The sequence below is a fragment of the Archocentrus centrarchus genome, chromosome 23 (assembly GCF_007364275.1).
Source record: "Archocentrus centrarchus isolate MPI-CPG fArcCen1 chromosome 23, fArcCen1, whole genome shotgun sequence".
Taxonomy (NCBI): domain Eukaryota; kingdom Metazoa; phylum Chordata; class Actinopteri; order Cichliformes; family Cichlidae; genus Archocentrus; species Archocentrus centrarchus.
In genome coordinates, this window is record NC_044368.1 from 19,145,886 (window position 1) to 19,156,853 (window position 10,968).

General features: G+C 41.7%; 1 protein-coding gene across 1 annotated transcript; it reads left to right on the forward strand.

Annotated features, from left to right (window-relative positions):
* The first annotated feature begins 3,597 nt into the window (after positions 1-3,597).
* Positions 3,598-10,968, forward strand: slc5a8 (solute carrier family 5 member 8). The gene is made up of 17 exons (XM_030720015.1): positions 3,598-3,816; positions 3,910-4,029; positions 4,638-4,703; positions 4,821-4,872; positions 4,983-5,050; positions 5,591-5,629; positions 5,914-6,029; positions 6,504-6,644; positions 6,859-6,988; positions 8,681-8,769; positions 8,960-9,069; positions 9,179-9,246; positions 9,398-9,484; positions 10,189-10,366; positions 10,452-10,589; positions 10,671-10,759; positions 10,841-10,968. The coding sequence occupies exons 1-17, from the start codon at positions 3,598-3,600 to the stop codon at positions 10,958-10,960; spliced, it is 1,830 nt and encodes a 609-aa protein (XP_030575875.1). The 3' UTR covers positions 10,961-10,968.

Sequence of the window (10,968 nt, forward strand, 5' to 3'; positions counted from 1 at the left end):
TTATTATTTATTTTTCAATAACACTTTGCAATAAACAATGCTAATAAAATACAGAATCATATTAAAGCGTCAGGAAATTGTACATCAGAAAAACTTGCTGCACCAAGTGAAGGAGTTTAAGTATCTTGGGGATAGTCTCCAGCCCCCTGCGACCCTGAAAAGGATAAGTGGAAGAAGGTGGATGGATGGATGGATGCATGCATGCATGCATGGATGGTACTTGTTCACGAGTGCGGGGAGTGGGGGATTGACAGACGGATTGGGGCTGCGGCTACAGCGATGCAGAAATTGCACAGGTCCATTGTGGTGAAGAGAGCTGAGTGTAAAAACAAAGCTGTTTCGAGGTCTGTCAGGAGGTCATTTTGTGGCTCTGGCAGTGCTCATCCTGTTCCTCCTTGCAAAAGGAGAAGATACCGGTCCTGCTGATGGGTTAAAGACCTTCTACAGCCCTGTCCAGCTCTCCTAGAGTAACTGCTTGTTTCCTGGAATCTCCTCTGTGCTCTTGAGACTGTGCTGGGAGACACAGCAAACCGTTTGGTAATGGCACGTATTGATGTGCGGGAGCTGGACTATCTGTCCATGTTACCAGCAGTGACGCTGACCCCAGCCAAATGCAAAACTAGTGAAAAGCAGTCAGAAAAGATGAGGAGGGAAGAATGTGTCCTCCACCTGTAAAACCATTCCTGTTTTGGGGATTGTCTCATTGTTAGGGTTAGGGTTATAACCCTAACCCTAACCTGTTGTTAATTTCATGAACACCAAGCATCTGAAACTGATTAACACCCCCCTCTGCTACTTAGTCCCCAGATCAATATCCCAGCGGTTTAATAAACTTGGTGCTAAACTTTAATTAAAAGTGTTCATTTAATTTTTTTTTACGGTGCACCTTTGATCAGCTTGTCTCATTTTAATGTACACTATATTGCCAAAAGTATTCTCTCACCATGATAGGATGCAACCTGTGCAACAAGTCCGGTCGTGACATTTCCTCACTGCTAAATATTCCACAGTCAACTGTTAGTGGTATTACAACAAAGTGATAAGCAGATGCTGAGGCTCATAGTGCACAGAGGTCACCAACTTTCTGCAGAGTCAGTCATCCAGACCTCCAAACTTCATGTGGCCTTCAGATTAGCTCGAGAACAGTGCATGGAGAGCTTCATGGAATGGGTTTCCATGGCTGAGCAGCTGCATCCAAGCCTTACGTCACCAAGCACAATGCAAAGTGTCAGATGCAGTGGGGTAAAGCACGCTTCCACTGGACTCTAGAGCAGTGGAGACGTGTTCTCTGGAGGGATGAATCACGTCTCTGTCTGGCAATCCGATGGACGACTCTGGGTTTGGTGGTTGCCAGGAGAACAGTACTTGTCTGACTGCATTGTGCCAAGTGTGATGTTTGGTGGAGGGGGGGATTATGGTGTGGGGTTGCTTTTCAGGAGTTGGGCTCGGCCCTTTAGTTCCAGTGAAAGGAACTCTTAATGCTTCAGCATACCAAGACATTTGGGACAATTTGATGCTCCCAACTTTGTGGGAACAGTTTGGGGATGGCTCCTTCCTGTTCCAACATGACTGCACACCAGTGCACAAAACAAGGTCCATAAAGACATGGATGAGTGAGTTTGGTGTGGAAGAACTTGACTGGCCTGCACAGAGTCCTGACCTCAACCTGACAGAACACCTTTGGGATGAATTATAGTGGAGACTGTGAGCCAGGCTTTCTCATCCAGCATCAGTGTCTGACCTCACAAATGTGCTTCTGGAAGAATGGTCAAAAATTCCCATAAACAACACTAAATGACTTGGATTGGGCCAGAAATCATTGTCATGGAACGGCTGTGTGGCAGGCAGGAAGTGGACCCCAATGCATAACACGGAAGACGAGGTAAGATGATATTCAGCCTTTATTTGGCGTGTGCAGAACACAGTCAGAGGCAAATACAACAAAACAGGATGATAACCAAACTTGATTCCAAGAACAATAGAGAAACACAGAAGGGACACAGCAGGGGCGCAAATGACAACGACGCAACAACAGGCTAAGAAAACACCGGACCTAAATACACGAGGATAACGAGGGGAGTGGGAACAGCTGGGAAACACAGGAAATACTAATCATAATGACAAGACCAAGGGAAGCAAAACTGAACATGCCAGACAGAGACCAAATGACTAGCAAAATAAAACAGGAAGTCAGACGGGGGAACAAGGACACAGACCTGACACATGGAACACAAGGAACTAGAAATAACAAACTGAGGACAAATATAAAAGATAACAAAAAACACTGGGCCACTGGCCCAGGACCATGACAATCATATCAGATAAGAAATTTTATTTGAAAATCTGGTTTGATTTAGTTTGTTGGTGACTGCTCAAGTTATATTTCCCGACTCCCTGATGTTTCTGTCTGGTTTCGTCTCCATCTCTGTGTCCCCAGGTCTGTCTTGTTCCTCTACATCTAGTTCATGTCTCTTAGTCTGGGTCTCAGTTTGTTGCTTCCTGTTTTACTTTGTTAACATCAGTCTTGTCTGTCTTGTATTCAGTTTTGCCTCCTCTGTCTCGTTAGTGTGCGATTCTGTTTCGCTCTTTTTCCCTGGTGTGTCCGATCTCTATGATTACCTTGTGTGTGGAGATATTTTCCTCTTGTTGTCAGTTCCTGCCCGCTGTGTGCTCTGCCTGTTTGCTCAATGTGTTTTGTAATTTGCTCGGCTGGCCCCGTCCAGCTCTGTCCAGAGTTCCAGTAAATAAAAGTTCAGCCCCATTCCGAGTCCTGCACTGGGATCCTCAACCAGCCTGCTACAGCGTTTCATGACAATGTGAATGAATAATGAATACCACACAAGGGTTTACTTCAGAAAAGATTTTTCATATTACAGGATAAAGTTGGAAAAACTGTAGACTAATTGTCACACCCTGCAGCAACAAAAAGGCTTCAAATCCAGAAACCTCCAGTCCCACAGCTTTCACCTTCCCCACAATCACAAAACTATCAGTAAAATCACATTTTACACAACCTCTCCAGTTCCTTCCTGTTTTCTTTATCTGCTTTGCTGAATTCTGAGGCATCCATCCCTTATCCAAAGCTCCGGCGCACACTTCAAGAATTCTCAAAAACACTTCCAGTTAGGGTTACATTGTTGTACAGTAATGATTTGAAGGCATTTTCTTTCTTATGCAGAAAGGGCAGCAATGCTGAGACAACAAAAGGATGAAACATGATTGTTTTCACACCATAAACAAACTGCTCTGTACTCACAAACCTCTTCAAACACAAGCACGGGGTTGATAAAAAATACTTTTACTGCAGTCACGAAGACTTGATATCACAAACATTTGCTGACCGGTGTACTTCCCTGGAATACTCCCTCTCTCTCTCTCTCTCTCTGTGTGTGTGTGTGTTTACCTGTCCTCCTCCCTCCCTGCCTCCCTCACACACACTCATAGGGTCGTTGTGTGATTTTGCTTTCAGCCTGAGTGTTGAGTGAGAAGGTTATGTGCCAGGACTTCCATCTGTTCACAGCGACCTGTTTGTCACGTGGGAGAGTTTGAAGAACTTTCTGAATTAATTTCAAAGCTTTGTTTCCAACTTTGACTAAAATGGTAGCTACATCCTTTGCAGTAGCAGACTATGTGGTGTTTGCTCTCATGCTGGTGGTGTCCGCTGCTGTCGGGATGTACTATGCCTGGGTGGACAGGAGCCAGAGAAGCCCCGGAGACTTCTTGACTGGGGGCCGCACACTGACGGCCCTGCCTGTCTCCCTGTCCCTGACTGCCAGCTTCATGTCAGCCATCACAGTGCTGTCCTTTCCAGCTGAGGTAAGGTAGAAGCAGAGGGCAATAAAGGGTGGACTTAAGGGTGGGCTTTTATTTGTTTTCATGACTACAATAACACATATGACCCCTCTGTAGGTATACCAATATGGAGCCATTGTTGGATTTTACAGCCTCTCCTATTTAATAGCAATGCTGGTCACATCTGAGGTCTTTCTCCCCATCTTCTACAAGCTGGAACTCACCAGTACTTTCGAGGTATAAGTGCATTTTCTTTTTTCAGACCCATGTTGGTGGTGCGTTGTGTGGATTTCTCACTTCTTTTTTGCAATTCGCCTAGACTCTATTCTTATAGGAATGAGATATGTATGTAGAGAGATAATTTAAAAACTTGTAGAGAAAGGGACCCAGATATTTGATCACTGTTGCATTACTGTGCAAATATAAAGGTCGGTGTTAGGGTTGGTAAAAATGACTGAAACAATACAGAGTACTTCCTTTTTGTTGAGTGAGAAAGATATGGCTGTGCTCCAAAAATATAATATGTCCAAGTGGACTTAGTAAAAGGTAAAGCAACCCTGAAGCGGCTTGTAAAGAGAGTAGGGGCTACTGTAATATTGTGCAGTATGGTTTTTCAAGTTGCGGTTCTGTCACAGGATTTCTCATTAATGACTCAGTTGAAGAATCTCTCTTCTAGAAATACAACTTGAGTGTTTCTGGTCCACAGAATGGTCTGATTAGTGGTCTGGTTTATCTGTTGTGCACATTTGATGAACAATGTTGAATAGAGATGAAGAACAGGTTAGAAATGCATCACCTCACTGATACTCTTATTTTGTCTCTCCATCTCTGTCATGTCTCTGAAGTATCTGGAGCTGCGATTTAACAGAGCAGCCCGTCTGCTGGGCACACTGCTCTTCATTGTTCAAACTGTGAGTAAGAAGCCTGTCCACACATAATTACAGGGTTTTGACTTATGTGGGTAAAACCACGTATCAGTCACTTGGTGCTTATTCTTTTTGGAACTGATGATATATTCTGTGTGACAGATCCTCTACAGTGGAATTGTCATTTATGTTCCAGCTCTTGCTTTAAGCCAAGGTATGTTTGCCTTCAGTCCACAGTGGTCACATTCATAAAACATTCCTGCATGAAGGCACTTACCGCTACTCCATTTTATCCAGTTGAGTGACCAGTGTTTCATTCCTCAGTGACTGGGATGAATCTGTGGGGCGCAGTAATTTCAACAGGAGTGGTGTGTACGTTTTACTGCACAGTGGTATGTAACACCATTGGCATGAATTCGCTGTGCACTGTGCACAAAATTAAAATGCATTTTTATGTTTTGTTTCCCCTCTTCTTCTTTAGTTTTTAAAATCTCACTGGGCTTTTTGTCCAGAATTTTTAAATGGAGCAAAGCATTAGTTCAGGTAGTGAAGCTCAGCCCCACTCACAGCCGATCAGCTGATCTTAGTGTCATACCACATTACATGATGGCTCAGCTGATGCACTTCTACACATCTGGCAAATCTCATATAGTGTGCACTATTTAAGCTGCTTTAGCCAAATGCACTGTTACACAGTAGGGATGCAAGCTGCTTTGCAACCCACTTTTTTGCACTCTTCAACAGCACCCTTTGATGTTATGTCTGACATAATAATTGTAATCAATATCTGTTGTCATTAATGCTTGTTTGGTGCTTGAAGGTCCTAGAACAGAGCCATGCCACCGTGTATAAATGGTTACATATGGAAATAACATCTGTCTTTGAGTGTAGCGGCCCTTTCTGAAATCTGATTTTGGTCTGCATTGTTACAGGGTGGTCTAAAGGCAGTGGTGTGGACAGATGTGTTTCAGGTAGGCTTGTCGGGGAAATAATAATGCGGTTGGTGTGGTACTGACTAAATCAGGGATCACCTGCAATGTCTCATGCTTCCTTTGGTCACAGAGTGACAACACTGTACACTGATGTTTCATAAATAGCAACTGTATGCCACGTCAGCAAGAAATTAATCTTTGCTTAGCCACATTTCACTCAAAACACGAACATTTCCTGCTTGTGTTGATGAGTAAAATAATTTAGCAGTTTTTCCATATATATTTGATAAGCAAACTAAAAGTATCTAATTTTTTTCCTCCAGCTTGGTGTAATGCTCGCAGGCTTCCTGTCTGTCGTCATCAGGTCTGTGATCTTACAAGGTGGAGTCATCACTATTGTTTCAGATTCACAGCATGGAGGGAGAATCAACTTTTTGGAGTGAGTATTGACCCAAATATTAAAATGAATGTTCACTTTAGCAGAGTGACAAGAGTGAACTCTCAACAGAAGAACTACACTAACAACATATTTTACATTGGCAGTTTTCATACTGTAATATACATGTACAGTGGCTAAGCACTACAGCAGTTTCTTACCTGAATTTGGAGGTCATGATATGTTCATTCCTTGTAGCACAGAGGGCGTGTTCAACAAAAAAAAATCACTCGATTTGACCACTTAGTAATCCACTCAAGATCTATGGGATCTGCTGGTAATGACAAGTTAAGACAGCTATCTTTTATGTAGAAATGTCATCTCTCATACTGTCTCTATCCCTAGTTTATTGCTTGTGATTTCACATTTGGTAAACTCATTCACCTTTGTGAATGGTGCCCATTGGAGATTAGCTAACCTAACTGATGAATTCAGAACCAATCAGTGTGATTTCTGGCACTTTTTATGTTTCATTAGCTTTGACACAAACCCTCTGAGAAGACACACTTTTTGGACTGTTGTCATTGGAGGAACATTTCTTTGGACCAGTATATATGGGACCAACCAGTCCCAGGTTCAGCGATACATCTCCTGCAAGAGCATCACTCATGCTAGATTGTGAGTCCTGTTTTATTATAGGATGCATTTGCAGAGAGGGAAAAAAAAGCATTTACAAAGGAAAAACCTAGCATTTTTTTTTCTTTTTAGCTTCTCAACAACAAACGTGTTTTTAGAAATGATGGTTAGTCATACTCATAATATTACACCACAGAGACAAATACAGCAATTCTTTCATATTTCAATCCATTTATTTTCTGTCTTTCTTCTTCAGTTCTTTGTACATCAACCTGTTAGGCCTGTGGGCCATATTGCTATGTTCAGTGTTTGCGGGCATGTCTCTTTACTCCATCTACAAAAGCTGTGACCCTTGGACATCTGGACTGATTTCTGCACATGATCAGGTATGACTGAGAGATGCACGGAGAGTTACAGCATAACAAATCACAAACACACACTCACACACAAGAGATGCCAAGATTGAAAGTTTGCCTCCCCCAACCAGCATCCACCCAATGACTTCCAAGGAGCCAGACCAGACCATGCCAAGACCTGGAGCATCTTGGTATGGTGTGCAGTATTACCTCTTGGGCAGGGTGGATGATAAAAAAGAAAAGAAGTGGTGGACCTAAAAAAAAACCAAAAAAAACCAAACAGCTACAGCAAATGAACAGTATCCAAAAGCCATGTCATTAAAAAATAGAAAAAACAAAACAAAACAGCAAAGGCTTGACACAAGACCTCAGAGACGGCTCTTCAGTTGATCCATCTACTGAATGAAAAGGATGTCAGTGAGAGGGTGGCTGTCAAGAATCCATTCTAAAGGAAGGGAAACAGGGAGAAAAGCCTGAGGTACGGCAACAAGTCTTATGGACTCATAAATGCAAATTTGAAATGTTTTGGTTCAAACTGATGTCAACATGTATGGAGGAGGTCAGGAGAGAGACACAACAACGAGTGTCTGCAGCCATCTATAAAACATGGTGGAGGCTCTGTCATGGTGATGTAATACCATCTGGAATGGATCTGATTGGCAATGGCTCTTTATTTTCCAGCATGACAATGATCCCAAACACACTGCCAGTGCAGTTAAAGCATACTTGGATAGAAGAACAATAGAACACTACCAGTCATGGACTGCCCTCACCAGAGCCTAGAACTCAACATTACTGAAGCTGTGTGGGATCATCTTGATAGAGAACAGAACAAAATGCAGCCAAAATCCAAAGAAGAGCTTTGAATGTCCTTCAAGAAGCCTGGACAACTTTTCCTGAGGACTACTTAAAGAAATGAGAAGAAAGTTGCCTCACGGAGTTCAGGCGGTGTGGAAGAACAAAGGTGCTCATACCAAATATTGAATTTCAAGCTCATTAGAATTGTACAAAATTGACTTGTATACTATATTATCCAGTTATGTTCCAGACATGTGTCAATAAAGCTCTGCACTCATTTGCCTAGCAACATATAAAGAAATAAGGACTGGCTCAAGACTGGGTACCCACTTCATTAAACTGTGATGTCAAGGTGCCCCAACCAAGGTCCATATATCAAGAGTTGAGAGTTAGAGTCACTATTGCTATGAAACTGTGTAATGGCACCAGTGCCAAAGTACACTGTGTGTTAATCTCTGAGACACAATCATCTTTGAATCAACAGTGTTTGAAACCTTGGGAATGAGAACAGGGGATAAAACTTTACACAACTGTAAAGTACCAAAATTAGATTAGATTAGATTCAACTCATTATCATTGTGCGCAAAAGGCACACAACGAAATGATCGTTCCAGATCACTCATCCAGAGACGAGCATCTGCGGTCACGCAGCCAGAGACCGGTGCTACCGTTAGGCAATGTGGTTTAAGTGTCTTGCCCAAGGACACAATGCAGCACAGGGACAGGCGCTCGAACCTGCAACCTTCCAGCTGCAAGGCAAGCGCCTAACCACTGCGCCACTTCCACTTAACAAAATGTATATGTTACTAAAGATTAGTAAAGGTTAGTATTCCTTCACCGTTTGTTCACAATTGAATTGACAGTTATTAGTGTGACCCTCCTGCCCTCTTGATCCATTAATCCAGTAACGCTGTCCCTCTGTAGCTCATGCCTTATTTGGTGATGGACATCTTGGGAGACTATCCTGGCCTTCCTGGACTGTTTGTGGCAGCAGCGTTCAGTGGATCTTTAAGGTTATTGATCATTAAAGTTATTACTCTAAACAGATTGAACATAAAAATGAGAATTTAGTGTTTACTGTCTGCCATTTTTAGCAGCTTATAGAACAATGCTGTGATTGCTGTCTGTAGAGACAGGCTAGTTTTATGATGGCACTTCTTTGATTGGACTGTTCTCGGCTTTTCTCACTATTTCAACCCATAGCACAGTTTCTTCCAGCATCAACGCACTGGCTGCAGTGACAGTGGAGGACCTAATAAAACCATATGCTCGCATGTCAGAGAACCAGCTGTCATGGATCTCAAAAGGAATGAGTAAGTGGAGAATCCTTTTAGTATTTCAGTGGAAAAAGATTCAGTAAAAAAATTGTTAAGAAACAATTAAGGGTGAGAATTCCAAATTATTTTCCATTATTGTTTACAGGCCTCCTGTATGGGGTTTTATGCATTGGGATGGCTGGGTTGGCCTCACTTATTGGACCGATCTTCCAGGTAGAGCAAATCTGGCAGCATGTAAACTTCATAGTCTGGCTGTTCAAATAAGAAACACTACTACAGCCTGTATACATGTGTTAATGATCAAATTTATAATTTATGAGAATGGCGTCTGCAGCTTAGCAGATATGTGTTTTCCTGTAAACAGGCAGTCATCAGTATATTTGGGATCATTGGTGGTCCTTTACTTGGACTGTTCACATTGGGAGTTCTCTGTCCATTTGCCACTGCAAAGGTAAGTATATCCTCATTTAATTGTACAAACCCAGTTCCAAAAAAGTTGTGACACAGTAAAAACAGAAAGCAATGATTTGCAAATCTCATAAACGGAATAAAGAACACATATCAAATGTTTAAACTCGGACATTTGACCATTTCATAAAAAAATATCTGCTCATTTTGACTTTTATGGCAGCAATGCATCAAAAAAATGACCAGGGCAACAAAGTAAGTGTTACTGAAACACAGTGGTACACACAGACCTGTCCTAACATCTTTGCCCAAATGACTTTATTTTTTTCTTAAAATAGTACATTGTCTCAATTTTAATATTTAATATGATTTCTATGTTCTTTTACAAAATATAGATTTATGGCATTTACAAATCACTGGATTTTTTATTTAGGATTTACGCATTAACACATAATATCAACTTTGGAATTGGGGTCGCGATTTAGTGATATTGTAACTCCAGTAACCTGAGCCAATAGTAAAAAGAACATTAATGTCTCTATTATTTAATTAAGGTTTCATCTCATCTTTTGTATATCTTTTTTTTAATCTTTTTCTCAGAAAATTGAAATTGCGCTCATTAACCCATAACATTTTTCTGGAAAATTTCTTGAATAAATGTTATTTAGAAAGATTTTCAAAATTCTGAATTAAATTTGCTTCAAAGAGAAATGCATGTGGGCTCTTACGGGTTAAAATGTCTTCTAGGGAGCTTTGTCGGGTGTTGTGTTGGGGCTGGCTGTGTCTCTGTGGGTGGGCATCGGAGCTCAGATATACCCTCCCCCTCCTGAAATGAGTCGGCCTCTGTCACTGACCACTGAAGGCTGTAACTTTACCACGACGGACAGCTTCAGCTGGACCACCACTCATCTACCGACACATCCGAGCTCCACCACAACAGCCCCAGTACACATCAATAACAAGTAAGTGTAGTTTTATATTATTTGCCATTTAAACTAGAGGCATTCAAGGTTTGCTTAAATTTTACTCTTTTACTCCCATCGGCAGGACTGTGCTGGCAGACTGGTACTCACTCTCCTACCTTTACTTCAGTCCAATAGGAACCATTATAACTATATGTGTGGGACTGATAGTCAGCGTGTTCACAGGTAATTAACATTTTATTCAGCACATTTTTGTTACACTGCTTTGTACTGAAGTTTTTTGTGTGTTTTTAATGAACATTTCAGGAGGTTGGAAGCTGAAAGTAGAATCCAGGTTCAGGTTGACGAAAGAAGACACGAGTCTTTACTACTTCTTTAAATTCGTCAAAGACAGAGTAAGTACTGTTGCAATAAGGAAATATCATTTATGATAGATTCACTTCCTGAGTTTTTGCTTTGTGTTCTTCCCTTTTCAGGCCATGAGAAGAAGAGGAGAGTTTGACCTGAAAAAGGACAGGGAGAACAAGTTTGGGAATCCTAATCCTGGTTTCTCTGATGTTGAGCTGGATTTGCCAAAAAGAAGCAATTCCTCATAAAAATGCAG